General features: G+C 37.3%; 1 protein-coding gene across 4 annotated transcripts; it reads right to left on the reverse strand.

The window, feature by feature from the left end:
* Nucleotides 1–2410: 2410 nt before the first annotated feature.
* On the reverse strand, nt 2411–19182 carry BIRC3 (baculoviral IAP repeat containing 3). Of its 4 annotated transcripts, XM_060018049.1 has the most exons (10): nt 19033–19182; nt 18156–18258; nt 11505–14640; nt 11294–11393; nt 9542–9620; nt 8701–8749; nt 6871–7113; nt 3495–3749; nt 3185–3226; nt 2411–3068 (listed from the first exon to the last, which is right to left on the reverse strand). In XM_060018049.1, the coding sequence occupies exons 3-10, from the start codon at nt 12355–12357 to the stop codon at nt 2875–2877; spliced, it is 1815 nt and encodes a 604-aa protein (XP_059874032.1). In that variant the 5' UTR covers nt 12358–14640; nt 18156–18258; nt 19033–19182; the 3' UTR covers nt 2411–2874. The 4 variants fall into 4 exon arrangements, with proteins under 4 accessions (XP_059874032.1, XP_059874031.1, XP_059874034.1 ...); XM_060018048.1 differs by lacking the exon at nt 18156–18258; XM_060018051.1 differs by lacking the exon at nt 18156–18258 and having other exon boundaries at nt 18654–19182.
* Nucleotides 19183–19477: the final 295 nt, after the last annotated feature.

Here is a 19477-nt window from a genome sequence, read left to right on the forward strand (position 1 = left end):
CCATGGCTCACGGGCCCAGCCGCTCCGCGGCATGTGGGATCCTCCCGGACTGGGGCACGAACCTGTGTCCCCTGCATCGGCAGGCGGACTCTCAACAACTGCTCCACCAGGGAAGCCCCCATAAATCTTTTTTTAACTAAGTTGATTGCTCTTTGCTAAAAATTCCCTTTGATATTTAAAGAAGTGCAGAATTTGGCCCATGATTCTCCACCAATGATTATGCCTTATTACTTTAACAACAGTGGTAATTAAGGAGGAAGAAATTCCCTCTCACATCCCACCCCCACTCATAGAAAGTCATTTATTCACTCATTTTTTTTCAGTAAGGGCCTATTCTATGTCAGGCTCTGAGCTAGGTGCTAGACACGTACTGGTGAACAAAACACATAGTTCCTTTTCTCACGGAAATTTTGACAATAGAACATGACATTAAACAAATAATTGTATAAATACAAATTGTAGTAAATGTCATGAAGAAAAAGAACAAATAGGCCATCAGAAAGACAGTCTAAGGGGTATAATTTAGATGGAGGAAGTCAGAGAAGGCCTCTCTGAAGAAGTAACATCTAAGCTAAGTAAGACCTGAAGAATGAGTAGAAATTTGTCAGGGAAAGAGTGAATGAAAGAACAGTCCAGTCAAAGACCCTGAAGCAAAAGAGCTTGCCATGTTTATTTAGACACTGAAGAAAGCCAAGGTAGCTGAGATATAGTGAACAAGAGGAAAGTGGTAGAAAATGAGGCTGAAAACTATACAGGGCCGTGTCAGAATCTGATAAAGAGCAAAATACCTATTATTGTATTTGCACGGTACAAACTCCAGAGGTTAGACCTTGCCTATCTCTTCTTTACTAGAAGGGTAGGGGTCGGCACAGTTTTTAAAAGAATGAGTAATCCTGACCTACTAATACTCTTTGTTTCAAGCGTACTATAGTGTTGCTTCTAAAATAGTGAATCTCTTAAACATTCCATCTGATAGTTTTGACTGGAACTTACATGGTAAACATCCACACTATCTACTATGATGTGCAAGACATCAAAAAGAGGTAAAGATGTTTGAATGACATTGCCTGTGACTGCAAAGGAATTTAATGGCTAATAGTATCAAGTAATATAAGGAAATGGATAAAAAGAATGAATGGAAGTTATAAGGAGCATAACCTAAGTATGAAGTTAAGCCCACTGCAAAGTTCTGAATTATAACACTTATTATATATTGTATATTGAGGTTTAAATTATCTACCCAATTCTGGGGACTGAAGGCCAGGTTGGATGGTGGATGAAGTTGGAGAGAATCAAATGAATGAATGCATGTCAAGCACCTAAAAACATGCCTAATGCCTGACATCACATCAGCAAGTGAAGCTACCATTATTATCTACAGTGACTTTCTTTTTCCAAAACAAAATTTCAATTTAACTAACACTTAGGCAAATAACAAAATATTTGGATAAATAAGTTGGTTATGTTAGCTATACATATATTACCAAAATGAGAAATGAGCAAGAGTTTCACAGTGGAGATGGCAAAGTTCAAATATTAAGTGTAGTATGAACTAAGAACCAGATAAAAAATAGCTGCTGCAAGAAGGGTATATACTAAGTATTTATCTTAAAGCTGAGTTACTAATCACCTAAGCAATAATACAATGGATTCAGCCTTGCACTCCAGCAGGACACTATGGTTAGCATGAGGCTAGCCAACTGAATTTTCTAACAAAGAGGCAAAATCAGTTGCATCCTAAGTAGTCTCCCAGCATCAGAATGAAGAGATGGAATCTCCCCTCTTGCTTGGTTCCTAATCTTTCTGTAGAACTCCAGCAGACATCTAGAACTGGTTTAGATGACTGGCCTTTGCTTGTCTCTCCAGTCTATTCCCAACTATAGTGTCACTTCTGGTTTTAAAGCCCTAAAAACTCTACAGGAAGCAAAGGATAGAGAATTATGAATTGGACATGTTGAGTACCAAAAAGTAATGCAAAGGAGGAAATTTTTCTGCACTGGCAGTACAGAACAAATTGATTTACGAGAACAAGCTGTTTGTTCCAAACGCTGCTAACCAGTGTACTTTTCAAGTCCCAGAATTAATACCAAAGTGGTGAGAATAAAACTAGGGGCTTTTCCCAATGGGTAGGGCAGGCATGAGACTTCCTTGAATGAATCAACAGACAAATGAATAAAGAAATTTACTGGGAAGATTATTTCATTTTGACTCAGACATCCTATAAAATCCTATAGATTAAAGCCAGGTGTGGTTGACCTCTGTGCTCTACAAGTATAAATGAAGAAGCATCTTACAGAAAGGGATCTAAACTGTAGTTCAATATTCAAGAGGTCTTAGGGAGGTATGGAAGGAGGCTGGGAGTTAGTAAACTATCCGATTATCATAGAAATGAAGGTATTAAGAACAAGCGTAATTTTGATTGATTTATTAAAATGTTCCTCACAGAATTCTTTACAAAAACATCATGTCCCAAAAAAGTCATTCAACAAACATCAAGACCTTCTGTGTATAGGACATTGAGGGAAAAAGCAAGAGAATCCATGTTACTGATCCTGAATACAACTCCAAAATATTTAAAACTATGAAACTTCAGTTCAAAATCTTAAATTTTACTTCACTTACAATTTCAATAGTGCTGAAATTTTCATTTAGTATTGTGCTTATAGTCCTATTCCTGTTTTTTGTTCACAAAAACAAAAGCCTATCATTCCCATGCTACATAAAATATGTATGTTTATGTTTTAGATATTTATATAAAACAAAATTGTTGTAAATAAATAAGAAATCTTAAAGAAACCAAATCAGTATCAAAGTTAAAATTACAATATATGTAATCCACTAATTCTAAAGTTTAGACAAAGTTTTAGATCTTCTTCATGAAAGAAACGTACGAACTGTACCCTTGATTGTACCTCTACAAATAGGGCATTTTCTTAGAGAAGGGGCACAATCTTTGCAAACTACTAGATGACCGCAAGGAATAAACACTATGGACACTTCTTTGTCCATACACACTTTACATGTTCTTTCTTCTTGTAGTCTCCTCAATTGTTCTTCCATTGGTAAATCTAAGAAGAGAAAAAAAATTTTAATAAAAGGCAATTTGCTGCTTCTCCTCCAATGAAAAGCCAAGAAAATAAAAAACAATGTTTTCTACTTATTTAAATTATTAATACTATTTTACCTGAAACATTTTCTGTGGGAATGTATTTTATGTCTTGTTGCACTAAGGGAGAAAAAGCAAAAGCATTACTATGACAAATAAGGTTAACAATATTTAGTCACAGAATATATATTTTTAAACTAACAGTTTAGACTCTGCCCAAATACTATAGATAATTTTCATAATGTCAAGGCAATGAAAGCCTTCAATCTTTTTGTACAATTAATAGTTTATAAATTAGGTTGAATTATTTTCAATAATCACAAATCATTAATAAAAGCGTATTTTCAATTGACCTAGGAAGTTCCAAAAGTAATTTTCCAGCACTCACCAAATAAATGCTGGTATAACATGGGGTCAATTTCTTGTAGAGAGTTTTTGAATATGGTGGCTGCAAAATTTCCTTTTACTAAGATAGTATCAATCAGTTCTCTTGCTTGTAAGGATGTCTGTGTTTTTTGTTTAATAACATCACATTCTTGCTCGGTAATCACTCTGGCAGTTAGTAGACTATCCAGGATTGGAAGCGCACAAGTCAAACGTTGAAAAAGTGCCATTCTATTCTTCCGGATTAATGATAGGTCATCTTTATAGAAAAGAACACAAACACAATCACGTTCAAACTCTGCCCACAAACTTCCTTCCACATATACACATATAACTGAATGAAAACAACCATAATTCATAATCAGTTGGCACTGAAGTTGATTGCTAGCTTTGGGGGTACCTGATGCCCTGTGCTTGATAGTAATTCTACTTATAATAAGAACTAACACTGAGCACTGTGGTAGGCACTTTCCATGCACTAACTCATTTCATCTTCACAACAGCCCTTTGAGGTAGGTACTAGTACCCTCATTTAGCAGGTAAGAAAATAGAGGTACAGTGAGGCAAGTAAATTGCTGAAGGACACACAACTAGCAAAAGTCAAACTGAGGCAATTTGGTTTCATAATCTATGCTCTCTACCATTCTGCAATACTGCCAATCCTTTAACCAATAAAACTTAGAACCAAATAAAATTGAAATTTTAATCTACTCTAGTCAAAGTGGGGAAAGGCAAAATCAAGGGAATTAAAATGACAGAACATTTCTTAAATTATCAGTCACCCATAAAACTTCTTTAAAATTCCATTTTAAGATGAAATTATTAATTAATTATTATTTCCCAAAATTAGACATGATATTGCTATTACCTCAAGGTTTTATAGTAAGGGGGGAAAGGCACTAACAGCATTTTGAAAAATAAATCCTACTTGTCAATACCTTCCTGTCCTATAGGATCTCCGTATTCTTCTTCCAGATCTAGATTTTGTATCTAGTGGTAAAATATTTTATATTTGAAACTCTGCAATTTTATTATCTCTTTGGAATATGACTTATGATTCCAAGTTTATTAATTAACTATCATATAGTTTTACCATGATCCATAAAGCTTTTCTATAAAATAAAAAGAGAAGTTGGGCTGTTTAAAGAATTATTTGAGGGGAGATGATCATTAGATTTTAGAAACTCTGACTTTGTCAAATAATAGGACATATAAATAGAACTGTTTAATAAGAAATAAAAAACAGTGCTTAGTCAGAAAGTCCAGGCTCTAGATACACATTTTGAAGAGAATTGAAGCTCTGAGAATAAATGAGAAAAGGATCAGGACCTAGAACAGTGTCTGGCACAAAGTCAATGTTCCACAAATACCTGTTGAACAAATGAACCATCAGGCCTCGGCAACTTAAACAGCAGTAGGAACAAAGAATTAACAGCCAGAGGGATGGAAGAATTAGAACTTAACATATTGTTAAGTAATCTATGGTTAAGAAGTAGTGATATTTTAGGAAATTAAAATATAATTTATACTTGATGTTAAAGTATATTAATTTTTTAATTTTTAATTTTTCTAATTACATTTTACTTAAACTAATGTAAGAAGTTCTCTGAAATTCTTAAGATTTCTAAAACTGGATTGCTAGTAGCTGCAGAAAATAGTCTCACTTCAAAGTCATAGACTGTATTCCGGTTTATAAGAGGTAAAGACTTGAATAAACCTTTGAAGCATATTCTCTAAGTTGCCTCTTTATTTACACATCTGTCAAGAAATCACTCACCTACTGTTCTGGGAAACTATAAAGTAATCAGTAACGTAAACTTTAAGTATTTTCATTGTCATTCAAAAAAATATTTCTTGAGCACAGACTATATACAGATACTGCGCTAGGTAGTATGGATATAACAGTGAGCTGAGAAGCTAACGGATATTTTTGACAATGCAAGTTATTGTATACTGTTGACTTGGAGTCAACTCTGGAAACTGTTGATTTTTTTTTTTGGAAGAAAAATAAGTATTTTTCTTTAGACTTTAGACTTCATAGGGTCTATAAACAATTGTGGAAATGGGTGTTCTCTTCTTTGAGCAGTTGTTCACTGATGACCAGTGGTTAAGACTGAGAGGACTACAGGAAGGACATGCAGCCCTATCTTCACTTCACAATGAAAAGGAGAACTTGGCTGGGCAAAGATGAACTTGGACTATGTTGCTGCTGTACTGGTGACATGTAGAACTGAATAATTCACACTTTGGTAAATAGAGGATGCTGTATTACTGTGATCTGATATTTTTGTCTGGGTTGGCCAAGGGTAGATTTTTCCGGGAATGGAGTGAACAATCTCACCGTCAACATCCTGGGAAGGAAGAGGTCCCAGATGGCCTTGGACAAGGATATGGGGCAAACCTTTCTCATTCTGGGCTTTGTGGATATTTGGGGGCCTGAGCTCCGCTTGGGACTTTCCTAGTCATTTGTTAAAACTGGCCAGAGCTACACAGAGATGAATCAGGAGCTGGGCCAAGAGATTCATGAGGATGGGCTTAGGGGCACCAAGAGAGGCCACATACAGTTATAGCTGTCAACTGCCATCTGTGATGTAATGTCCTTCTGTTATCCCTAAATCTCCAGTAAGAGCTTGTTAAAAATTGTAATCTGTTTTCAGTTGTGTTGAAAGGACTCTTGGATCTGGTCCATGCTTTGGAAGGAGTGGCAAAGGAGAGACCAACATTTCTCTTTGTCCAGGCCAGAGTGATGATAGCAGTGGAGCAACCAGATTAGAATGAACATGCTCATCCAGAGGAGGGGATGAGCCTCAACACAGTAGAGGCAACAGGGAGCAGACAAGGCTAGCATGGAAGGGCATGGATAACTTGTCTTGGGAGAATGTGAAACAGTGTCTTAGAGCTCCCCTAAATAACACAGGGACACTCCAAAGGGGAATTCAGTTCTTGTGTGGGCAAATAGGAAATGTAATCATAATTTGTACATTAATTTACAGTCACAGGCTGAGACACACTGTTACACTAATATTAAAATTAATTATTGTTCCTGATCCCACCCCAATTTATAGCAAAGAGGAGTGAGCAACTAGTCTGGGATCAAAAATGTGCCATGAATAATTACACAGTCAATTACCCAGAATAAAAATAGAAATTAAGAAAAAGCAGGAAACTTTTGGTTTCCTGTGAAATGCTTTCACTCAATATATGTACTTATATTTTCAATTTACTAACAAGAAATTCAAATATATTTTAATGTGAAGAAAGTTTTCATAATTCAAATGCAGAACGTTGAACTTAAAATCCAATTGCATTGACTATATTTTCAATAACTTATGTGCAGTGACATCCTTATGGAAATGGAGACTGTAAGTAAATATGTGTACCTGATTCTTCTTCCTCAGTTGCTCTTTCTTTCTCCTCTTCCCTCATTTCATCTTCTGCATTAAGTAAATCTAATACAAGATCACTGACAGTTTTGTAATTCTCTCCAGTTGTTAGGATTTTACTCTGAACTGTCTGCTTTATCAGCCTTCTACTAAAGCCCATTTCCAAAGCAGCTTTAACAACAGGTGTATTCATCATGACTGCATCTTCTGAATGGTTTTCTCCAGGTCCAAAATGAATAACTATACGGAATAAAGAATTTAACACATATTGGGATAGTCTGTATATTTTCTAAATTGCGAGTTATTACAATATCAAAAACATAAGGCCCAGAAAATGTGTAGGTACTATTTTGTATTACCTTTCTTAGATTTAAAATAACGATATACCTGTTCAGTCACTAAAATAGGAATATGGAATATTGTATTCAGATTCAAAATATGCATTATCTGGCATAAATATGAGTGGGAGAAAGAAACAATGTTGGGATCATCCCCACCAGCACTGAGATTCCTTTTTCCCCATGTTGAATGAACAAATGAGCTTTCTAAATCAAATATGTTTAACATAATTTTGAAAGAGGCCAATTGTAATCACTCATATCTATTACTGCAATGGCCTCCTAAACTATTGCTCCTGTCTAATTCATTCTCAACATTGTAACCAGAATGACTTTTTAAAAACAAAAATCTGAATGTGTCACATTCCTTCTTAAATTCCAACAACGATTCCTTTGCTTTTAGGATAACATTCAACTGTGCCTTACAATATCTTATGCAATCTGGACCCTGTTTACCCCTTCAGCCTCATCTCTTGCCACTTACTCATTCGCCTTCTATCCCAGAAGCCACAAACTGATGGCTCTTGGGTCAAATTCTGCCTACAGTGCTGACCACTCTTAAGCTAGCCTGCTTCATTCATTTACCTGTTTGCAAATCCTACTTCTAGCGATACAGAATTTTGTTCAGTTCTTCAAGTGTTCCTGTTCTCTTTTGTTACTTAAATCTTTCATGTGCTGTTCTCTCTGCCAAGAATATTCTTTTCCTCCCGTTGTTATTTGGTTAACTACTATTCTTCCCTTTGATTCTGTGCTAAGACAAATACTTCCTCTGGAAAGCCTTTTCTGATCTTCCAAGTCTGGGCTAATTGTCCCGCATGTGCTCTCAGAGAACACTTTACTTTCCACACTGTTCTCCTATCTGTGTATTTGCCTGTATTCCTTAGACCACTAGCTCATGAGAGCAGGTGTTATGTTTATCCTGTTGTCTATTCTTTCCCCAGAATAGCAGAAGCACAACAAATATTTATTGAACTGAATTTAACACTAGATAAGGGAGAAGAGCTTGTTCAAATATTGGCTCTATCACCTTTCAAGTTTAAGGTGGTGGACAAGTCACTTAACCTCTCTGAGCCTCTGAGTACCTATTGAAAAATGAGAATATTATTTTCTGCTCTCTCCATTTCATAGAAAGAATATGTATGCAATCTAATGTCATAGTGCACCTGTTCCCACACTGGTCTGAGAACAAGGGTTAGGCTGGATGTCTGAAGCTTGTTAAAACTATAGATGCTCAAGCCCCACCTTCAGATACTATGATTCAATTCAGTAGGGTTAAAGTGGAGACTAGAAATCTGTAATATTTTTTAGAGCTCCTCAGGCAATTATGAGATGCACTAAAATTTGAAAAATACCAATAATGTATTTGAAAATTCACTGTAAATTATAACTCATAATATAAATGTATATTATTATAATTATCAACTTTCAATCTTAACAGTATCAAATGGTTCTAACATTTAAATGCAGTAATTATTATTAGTATACATACTTGGTGACTCTGCATTTTCATCTTCTGGATTGTCTGAAGTAGATAACAGCTAAAAAAATGTATATAAATTAAAATGTAAATCTTATCTTGTTCATTGCAATAAAAATTAATCAAGAGACCTAATTTATTCAATTTATTGCAAACTAACTTGTTTACTGGTAACATAATTTTTTATGTCAAAAGCAAAATTTCATTTACATTCAACAGCAATTCTGTAGGCCATAAACTAATAGAGTTTCTTCGTGTGTGCGTGTGTATGTGTGTATTAACAAATAAAATCCATTTTCATTAAGGCAGGAAAAGGGCTACACCTTTTCAGTGACCTGTAAGACAATCACTGTTTGCCTATCATCCCAAAGATCTTCCATTTTCTGGGTGTTCCTTTGGGATAAGCTGGACCCTTTATTTCCATTGACTGTGGCTAGGAAGTGTTTGACCCTCAAACTATTCTCTAAGTTCTTACTTGCTTTTCTGGGAAGATTAGAAAGAGCAATACAATTATCTTCCTCAAATCCTTTTAAGAAAAATTTATATAGTAAAATTATTAAATGCTACTATCCAGTCAATTTTTTCCTCAAATAATTTAATTTATTGCAACTTTGTTGGAGAAATACTCAGAAACATAACTTAAATATTATTTTTCAGAAGGTTTCTAATTATGGATCTGCTGTTATCCAAAGAATAGCACTCTCTAAGATCATGCTGGGTGTTGAAAAAAGAAAATGTATTTTTAAATTGACTTGTCTTTTCACTAAAATACTACTCTCTGTAATTATCAGAAAATAATTTATCAGAAAATCAATTTAATGAATGATTTAAACAACAAAAAAACTGTCCCTACCTGTTCAAGTAGATGAGGGTAACTGGCTTGAACTCGACTGATGAATTCTTGTCCTTTAATTCGTATCAAGTACTCACACCTAAAATGTAAGGAAAATTAAATCTGGGGGGTTATTTTAATCTGGTCATTTGTAGACTGCTAAATCTTTCAAGTGAACATAAACATAATTATAACCACTTGACTATTCATTTAGCATATAGGAAGTGATAAGAGATACTGCACTCAAAGGTAAGATGATATAAGCAAGAGGAAGGCTGTAACTGGTACCCGGCCAAGGCTGATGTGGATAAGGATTGTGAGGCTCTCAGTCTACTGAGATAAGTAAGGCTGTCTCCACCCCAAGGTTCTTGCTGCTCTCTTCAACTATTCTAAGATTCCTAAAAACATTCTGAACATTCATGAGCCAAGGAGACAGGTAGAAAGTTCCCTAATAAATGATACTGTTCATACATAAGCTTTGTATGTTTAAAAGCTGAAAATATACATAGAAAGAATGAGGAAGCTTAACACATTTTCTAAGAAGTCAGACATTCACAAGTTTGGTAGTTTCTAGATACTATATATCCATGGTCAAATTTAAGTACAAAATGAATTCATGACACTACCAAAGCAAATTTACTGTTCTTTTTATATATTCACAAAATTACCACAATAGAAAGCTAGCAGCACTTTTTAAAAATGTCTATGTAAGGTGTTCTTTTTAATCTTCATAATTTTTGAAATTTGAAATATTTGGGGAGTGCAAAGTTGCTATAAATGAAGACATAGTATCATATAAAAAATTATATAATGCAAATGTTAGGATACTAAGTTTAGTAATCAACACTAAAAATACTAAAAGTGTTGACCATGAAAAATTATAGGCTACCTGATTTTAGTAAAAAAGGGAGAGTGTAAACAAGTATAGAATAATCAAAAGTGTAAGACATGACAACAAAATGCTATGTAGTGATCAAAACAGATGAGATGGGTCTATATTTACTCTGATGACCCTACTTAATATTGTAACCAGTCTGGTGCCTCTGATCTCCCTTACCCAAGCTCCCTTTTTTCTTTTTATCCATAGCACTTATTATCTTCCAACATGCTATATAACTTATTTATTAAGTTTTTATTCATTGTCTGTCCTCTCCTGCTGTAAGTCTAGCATATGAGACCAGGAGTCTTGGTTTTGTTCAACTGAGTATATTAAGCATCTACAATAGTGCTTGATAATAGGTAATCAGTTAATATTATTGAGTGTTGAATAAATGGAAATATGTTCAAAACATGTTGACTGAAAAAAGTTTCAAAACAGTAAATATATCTAATTCATGTAAAATTGTATACATTTATGTATATATGTACATATGCATAAAGAGATGTCTCTGGAGGGATGTTAACTAAAATGGTGACTGTGGTCAACTTTAGGTGGTGAGGTTTCTGGACATTTAAATTTTTTTTTGTCTCTGTACTTTCCTACTTTCCTACAATGTGTAACTTTGGTTTTATAATGAGCATATGTTATTTTAATATACATGTATATATATTAATTACACACACAAAGAAACCCTAAATTATTTCCTCTTTATCTTAACTTTCCATCGAAACCTTTTAAGTAATTATTTTTCTACGTAATCCCTCCTAAATTTATTCATAAATGTATTTTTGAAACAAAGACAGAATAAAGCAACAGTTGATTGTAAGGTAAACACATATAACTCCTCTCACAATAATCACACACATTTGCAAAGAAAATTTCACAATAATTACCTTGGAAACCACTTGGCATGTTCCACCCATGGATCATCTCCAGATTCCCAACACCTCAGCCCACCATCACAGCAAAAGCATTTCACATCATCACTGTGACCTAAAATTAATTTTGGACCAAAACTTATGAATACATATAATTTGACCACTAAAATGTATGAGATAACACATGTTGAATATTTGTTTTTTATTATCAGATTAAGTTTCTTACCCATATAATAAAAACCTGCACTTGCAAGCTGCTCAGGATGAACTGGAACACTAGAGGGCCAGTTACAGAATGTTTTGAAGCGGGCTGCATATGTCTGCATGCTCAGATTAGAAACAGTGTATCTTGAAGTGCCTTGAAGCTGACTTCCTAAAAATGGGCAGTTGGGGAAATGTCTCAGGTGTTCTGACATAGCATCATCCTTTGGTTCCCAGTTGCTCAATTTTCCACCACAGGCAAAGCAGGCCACTCTATCTCCAGGTCCTATGTAGTAAAAGCCTGCTTTTGCCAGATCCGTTGGTGACAGAAAAGTCAATGGCCACATCTGGAAAGTAAGTAATCTGGCTTTTTCGGTATTCATTGCACAACGGTAGGGACTTATCCTCAAGGCAGAAAAATCTTGATTTGGTCCAGAGTTTAAAAGATTTGATGGAAAGCTTGAATAAGAGCCACTGAAACAGCCACTGTTTTCCAAACTTGGAAGTAATGAGTGCGTGGAATTTGTTACTGAAGAAGGAAAAGTAGGCTGAGAAGTGGCTCCCGAGATGTTAACTGAATTTAGATTCTGAACAAAGCTACAGCTAGGATACAACTTTTTATGCTTTTCAATAGGATTATCTCCTTGTTTCCAGTTATCCAGCATCAGTCCGCAACAGAAGCATTTGACCTTGTCATTCACACCAGTATAATAAAAACCAGCACGAGCAAGACTCCTTTCTGAGACAGGAACACCGGCGGGGAAAGCCGAATAGGTGGACATTCGGTACAGCTCACACGAAAAGTCATACTTCAATTCAAATATGTTGGCACTTTTCATCAAATTTGATAAGAATACGCTATTTTCTACTATGTTCATAATGAAATGGATGGGGAGGAAAAGGGACTAGCCTTTCTCTGGGGAGGTAGTTTTGTGCATGGGTTTTGATTTTTATTAATTTTAGTACTAGACTGAACACTTAGAACAGGAAATCTTTCATTCTTTTTTCTTCTATGCATTTAGGGTTATAGCATGGCAAGATTCTAAATCCTATATTGATACAGTTTAAGGGCCAATTATGTACCTGCACCTCTGTATACTCTTGCATACAATGTAAACATGATGCTACACAGTACCTTGTGATGAAAATTAAAACCCTTCATAAAAGTGTAGAGTGCTTTAGGTCATCAAGATGCCATTTAGTGTCAGATATCTCCACAGGTAGGTCACCCTCTCCACTAGTATGCTTCAGTGACATCCAGTCAGCCTGAAGATAAAATGTCTCACATAGCTAGTTTGTTTTGGCAGAAAGCTATGCTGTGTAAGCATTCTATACACACAAAAATATTCAAAGTATGTTTATTTTGTTTTTAAATTGTGAAATTTTGTAGCCAGAAGAAAAAAAAAGCATAAGACCTACCTCGAAAGAGGAAAAGAATGGACTATCATATTTCACTGATTCTAAGATGCATGTTTTAATATCTCTGCTATGGAGAGGTATCTTACAATTAATGAATGGCATGTCACATTTTAATTAACAGCATTTTTATTTCTTAGAGGTACATAAAATAATGGTGTGCTTTACAAATGATGACATCTTAGATTCAATGAAATACAGTCTATCCAAAATCTTGCTCAAATTAATTTTTCTTCCTACAACCATTTTATTAGGGAGAACAAAACAATTCAAAATTTTCTTCCAAATAAAGAGCTTAAGTAATAACAGAATTGGTTCCTACATCTCAAGACCTGGTTTCAAGATTTATTAAATAATAATTACTTCCCATAGATAGGTACCTGATTGCTTAGTCATAGCAATACCACTAGATCTTAGCAAATTAAACATTGCATTTCAAATAAATTATCAGAGATGAATACATTTGCTCACTTGGTCTTTTAGACTCAGCTTCATGCTGTTGAGAACCAAAATCAAATCTCCTGATAATGGATTTACTTTTAAAAACAGTCAACAGTCAGAGTGCTGAGTCTGCAAGCTAAGATAAATAATCAAAAAAAAAAAAGATGGATAAAAAAATCTGGCTTTGGTCAGAAATTATTTCACAGATAGCATACCTTGAACCAGAATTTATTATGACAAAAATAAATTTATTTTGTCACAATCTACTTCTTTTGAACAGCAGAGATCTCAAAATTCAGAATTTCTCAATTATAAGTAGCTATTAGTCAGTAGGTTCTGTGTCAATAATGTCAGTAATAACCAATAAACAAGTCAACATGGTTTTTTTTTCTAGAAGTGTTTTGCAAGCATGCTTCCTGGGTCCCACATATGTTGGGGCTTTTTACTGCAGACTTCAATGCTTTATTTCCAGGTGGGAGAAGAAATATATCTAAATACTAGTGATAATTGCCCTCAGAGGTGAATTATTATGTCTGACTTCAGTATTCCTTTCATTCTTGGTATTACTACTGTCTCTGTGTGAATTTTCTTTTGGAATAAGTTTGTTCATTTACCAAAATGTAACCATCCAGTCATCATTCTCATTCTAATTTTTCTCAGAAATAACAGCCCATTTGAACAAACTAAAGTTTTGACTTTCAAAATATCAACAGTCTTACAAATGGTTAATTTCTTTACCAATCATCACGTTTATCTTTCATACTTGCTCTAAATTTGTTGCACCTATCAAAAAGTTTTATTCTTGACATTTCTTTGTCATTGCAGAAATCTTTTAACATGCCAAAGATTTTATATGCATGTTTCTCTAATTTAGCAGAGGGTTGAATATTAACTCTTTGTTCTAGATAACTGTCACTCATTTTAAAATCTTTACCAAACACAGGTACTTTTTTCTATTCTACACAGCAGCCAGTGGGAGACTGCCTGGCCAACTTTGAGAAAAGTAGTTCAACAATATGTCCCAGCTACAATCATTTCTTTATATCCACAAATCAACATCAGAATCAAACTTATTATTACTTTATAGTTATACCTCTTATAATCAAATCATATTTTTAAAATTAACATTCTTTCGATACCAAAAACTCCTGTTAACTACTTTGTTTATTCATGCACAAAACTACCTCCCGGAGATTAGACTAAGTCCCTTTTAAGAGTTTTAGGCCTCCATTTTGAGATGTTTTGATTTATAGAAAAAACTGGAATAAACCTAGAAGTAGAACAGTTCGTCTCTTTTGTAAAACCTGTTAAAAAAAAAAAAGACAATATTAAAAGTCAAATAATTCATAGATGTAACACCATGATCTCTTTTTAAACATTTTTTCCAAAGCAGAGCACTAGTATTTACTGAATGTCTGTGACATACAAGGTGCTGTAGTATTAGGTACTGCAGAGGCCAAGAAATCCCAGATGAAAACCAGAAGGCTCAAATTGGTGGCCAGCAGAGGTATTATGTTTGGCTTGCACAGAATTGGACTCCAGCATTTCACTAATTCTTTTAACCTTTTATTTTGCAATTAATTTATACATAGAGAAAACATAAAAATAAGAGTTCTCACATATCCTGCATTTACATATCCTCGTATAACCATAGAAACCAGGAAAGTAACACTGATACAATGCTGTTAATCTATATGCCTTATTTGAATTTCACCAGTTTTCCAAGTAAGATTTTTCTTAGAAAAATACCACAGTACGTTTAAATGTTTTAGTTAATTACCAACATTTTTTAAAAGTAAGAGATATCTGGGCTTCCCTGGTGGCTCAGTGGTTAAGAATCCGCCTGTCAATGCAGGGGACACGGGTTTGAGCCCTGGTCCAGGAAGGTCCCACATGCCGTGGAGCAACTAAGCCTGTGCGCCACAACTACTGAGCCTGTGCTCTAGAGCTCGCGAGCCACAACTACTGAGCCCATGTGCCACAACTACTGAAGCCCGCGCGCCTAGAGCCCGTGATCCGCAACAAGAGAAGTCACTGCAAGGAGAAGCCCGCGCACTGCAACAAAGAGTAGCTCCCGCTCGCCGGAACTACAGAAAGCCCCCCGCGCAGCAACAAAGACCCAATGTGGCCAAAAATAAATTAAAATAAAATAAATAAAAAATTTTTAAAAGGATTTCTGTAAAAAAAAAAGTAATAAATAAAATAAAAGTAAGATTTCTGGACTTCCCTAGTGGTCCAGTGGTTGAGACTCCGTGCTTCTACTGCAGGGGACGCGGGTTCAATCCCTGGACAGTGAACTAAGATCCCACATGCCACACATGGAGGGGCCAAAAAAAAAAAAAAGTAAGAAATTTCCCAGGACATTCTAGATCCCAACCTTATCCTGAAAAATCAGAAGACCTGGCTACACTGGGCATTTATTCCTGCATGGCAAGAATCAGCTAGTGCCGAGCAGCGGCTGCACCCTTTAGGGAAGGCACACGCTCTCCCCTTTGGCACTCTGATACGGAGACTGTCAGTTGCTTTTTGTCACTGAGCTGGCACTGTTGTTTTTCTCACAGTAGAATTATGAAGAAAGTGGAATTGTTCTAATACCTGTGTCTATCAAAAGTAACAAAAATGAAAGGTAGACAAAGAGGGACATTTTTTGAGAAAAATGAGAGTAACATATTTCTTTGTGGAAAGGAAGACTATTCCTACATGTTAAATATGTAAGCAAAGTGTGCTTTTGTTTAAAAAAGACACCCCTAGTTTCGTTCATTTATATCACCTGCCTGGCCCCTATGCAGTTAAGATTTCAAACCCCTTACACAGATCTTGCCCTAAAGAAGCTTTGATGTGGAAACAAGGCATGTCTGTGGACATTTAGGCAACAGTTATACAATAAGTATACAAAAATATGCCAAGATGCCAACCCTGGATCCATTCAACCTCTGTCCTATCCATTTCCAACACCTAGAATTCTTTTTACATCTTTATTGGGGTATAATTGCTTTACAATGGTGTGTTAGTTTCTGCTTTATAACAAAGTGAATCAGTTATACATATACCTATGCTCCCATATGTCTTCCCTCTTGCGTCTCCCTCCCTCCCACCCTCCCTATCCCACCCCTCCAGGCTGTCACAAAGCACTGAGCCAATATCCCTGTGCCATGCGGCTGCTTCCCACTAGCTATCTACCTTACGTTTGTTAGTGTGTATATGTCCATGACGCTCTCTCGCCCTGTCACAGCTCACCCTTCCCCCTCCCCATATCCTCAAGTCCGTTCTCCAGTAGGTCTGCGTCTTTATTCCTGTCTTACCCCTAGGTTCTTCATGACATCTTTTTTCTTAAATTCCATATATATGCAACACCTAGAATTCTAAATGCTGCTGGGGAAGATCTACAACCTTGTAGACAGAAACCAGCATGACGTCAGGCTTCACCTTGGCTGGCCCTTCACTATCTCTCATCAATTCTTCTTAAGCCTAGCCCACTGGCCTATGCAACTCTTCTAAACCTTCAATACCTTCCTCAAATTTCTCCTCCACAACTCCTCATCTCACTTTCAGTAGATTGTTTTGACTTCGATTTCTCAAAGAGACATCATTGAGTAGTAATCCTTTCACATTCTCAAATCCATGCCCTTTTTGCTCACAACCCACTTACTGCCTCACTTAAAAGAATCCCATCCTCCCCCACTGGCCTCAGAAACCTTGCTCTTAACCCCATCCTCCTCATTTCTTCTACTCTCTCTACTGGGTCTTTTCCTTCAATATAACAAGCATGCTTAATTCTGTCTCAGCTTTCAAATGAAAACAAAACCAAAAAACCCTCTTTCAACCCTACTTTTCACTCTAGCAACTACCCTGTATCTCACCTTCGCTTCACAGCCAAATGAAATGAACAACTGTCTATGGTGAAGGTCTCCCAATACAACCGGCTTTAGCCGGCACCACTTAAAACCACTCTCTTTTTCTTTTATTTATTTGAAGTATAGTTGATTTACAATGTGTTAGCTTCAGGTGTACAGCACAATGATTCAATTTTATATATATATATATATATATATATATATATATATATATATATATTCTTTTTCAGATTCTTTTCCCTTATAGGTTATTACAAGATAGTGAGTATAGTTCCTATGCTGCACAGTAGGTCCTTGTTGGTTATCTATTTTATATATAGTAGTGTGTATATGTCAATCCCATCCTCCTAATTTATCCATCCCCTGCCCTTCCCTTTGGTAACCACGTTTGTTTTCTGTGTCTGTGGAAAACCACTCTCAGTATGAGTAACACCAATCTTTTCTTTCCCAAAACCAGTGGAATTTTTCACACCTGACACTGGGGTCCACTTCCTCTATGAAATATTCTAGTCCCTTGGCTTCTGATACCACTCTCTTGGGATTCCTCTTTCCTTTCTTGTGGCTCCTTCTCAGATTGGCTCAAGTCCCCAACCTCATCACTTCCTACTCCATCATTTCCAGTGGGCAACCTCCCTGATGCCAGCGATGTTGGGTGTGTCTATCCTCTTGGGCACTTAGCACATCCATGTCTCAGACACTGGAGTTTAAGTGTGCCTTTTCTCTCTGCCTCCCCCTAGTCTGTGAGCTCCTTCACAGCATAACTGTTTCAGCTCTGTACCAGCCCTCCCACTCCCACCATCCATTCAGCCTGGCATATATTGTAGACACTTAAGACTTTTTGCTGAGAAGTGAATTTCACTAACTTGACTGAGCCCCCCAGGACCACAGCGCCCTCATTTGCATGGTATTAAGGATATCAATTTTACATTAATGACTACAAAGTCTGCTCAGTGATGGTTTAATACCAGGCTTTGGAGTCAGACATCTCGAGTTTCCAATATCATTCAGTCTCCGCATACCAGGGGTGTGATCCTGGGCAAGTGCTTCTTAGGACTGTGAGAATTAAACCTGAAAACACATGTAAAGTCTTCTAAGGGAGTCGTTGAATACAGTGGATATTAGAAACACCTAATGTTAGCAACAAATAATGGCAAACAAAGTTAACATTACTGTTAGTTTAGGATCGGATAAATACCTCCGGCACTTTACTAACTAGATTAAGAGCACTACAGGGTTTCCATGCTGATCACCAGGAAAACCACCAAAAATCTGCTTTTTCTGCCACCACTTGGGAACACTCCTCCGTCTGTCCATTAAAAAAAGATTTTACTGAGTCCTTTCTATGCCCAAGCTCTGCTTTAGGCTCTGTGCTGAAGCTCATCTGGCACCGTCTAAGGCCCGGTGATATCTCTTGGCAATCGAGTTAAACAAACTGTCAAAGCTTCCCCATTCCACTGACTCACTGCAAAAGGAAAACAGGAACTGCACACCCGGCAGGAAGGCGGACGGAAAGTGAGTGTCAGCGAGGCAGCGCCGGACCCGGAGGCCCCACGGGCTGGAGGGCAAGTCTGGGCGGCGGCGAAGACCGGCCGGACCAGCACGGCCCCGCCGGGAAGGGCCGCCCGGGCTCCCACTCTCTTGCCGTCCCTGGTCGGCTCGAGAGCCGGCCTGGAGCCGACCTCTGGGCCCTGCAGCAGGTCTGATTACCGTGCGCCCCTAGACGAGCGGCAGCCGTGGCCCCCGCCCACGCGGGACGCAGTGCGGAGACGTTGGGGGTCGCGCGCACACGGACACGCGCACAGACACAAACGGTCGCGCGCACGCGCACGCTCGCTCACTCACCTCAGCTCTACCGGCCGGCCTGCCGACCCCGGCAGGTGCGCGGCAGTCGGGTTGTGCCGGCCGAGTCTTGGCGGGTGACAGCCGTCGGCCCGCTGTTCGGTGCGGGTTGGAGTCTCACGCTGCCTTTTAAACGTCTCCCCCCACCCCCGCTCCTCCCCTTCCCCACCCCCACCCCACTCCATTTGTCCCGCACTCCTCCCAGCGGTTTGCTTGTTCGCTGGTGCTTTCCTCTGAAGATTTAGGGGAACTCCAGCGGTAATAACCACACACACTTCCCCTTAATCAGTGGCCTGGCAGACCCACTCGGGGATTTCCATGACCCGAAAAGCGTGACTGTTTCTTAACCGGGGCGTATCGGCGTGGCATTTACTGAAATACCTTTGCTTCTTTGTTCGTGGGTCAGAGGAAATCTTGATAATCTGTAAGGGGGAAGATGAGCATTGGT

This window comes from Delphinus delphis, chromosome 8 (assembly GCF_949987515.2).
Source record: "Delphinus delphis chromosome 8, mDelDel1.2, whole genome shotgun sequence".
NCBI classification, from domain to species: domain Eukaryota; kingdom Metazoa; phylum Chordata; class Mammalia; order Artiodactyla; family Delphinidae; genus Delphinus; species Delphinus delphis.

Coding starts and splice junctions, on each gene's coding strand:
- BIRC3 (XM_060018048.1), bottom strand. CDS start 12,357: ATGAACATAGTAGAAAATAGCGTATTCTTATCAAATTTGATGAAAAGT. Junction 9,621..11,293: donor CATGCCAAGTGGTTTCCAAG/GTAATTATTGTG, acceptor CTTACATTTTAG/GTGTGAGTACTTGATACGAA. Junction 3,069..3,184: donor TCCCACAGAAAATGTTTCAG/GTAAAATAGTAT, acceptor TTCTCTTCTTAG/ATTTACCAATGGAAGAACAA.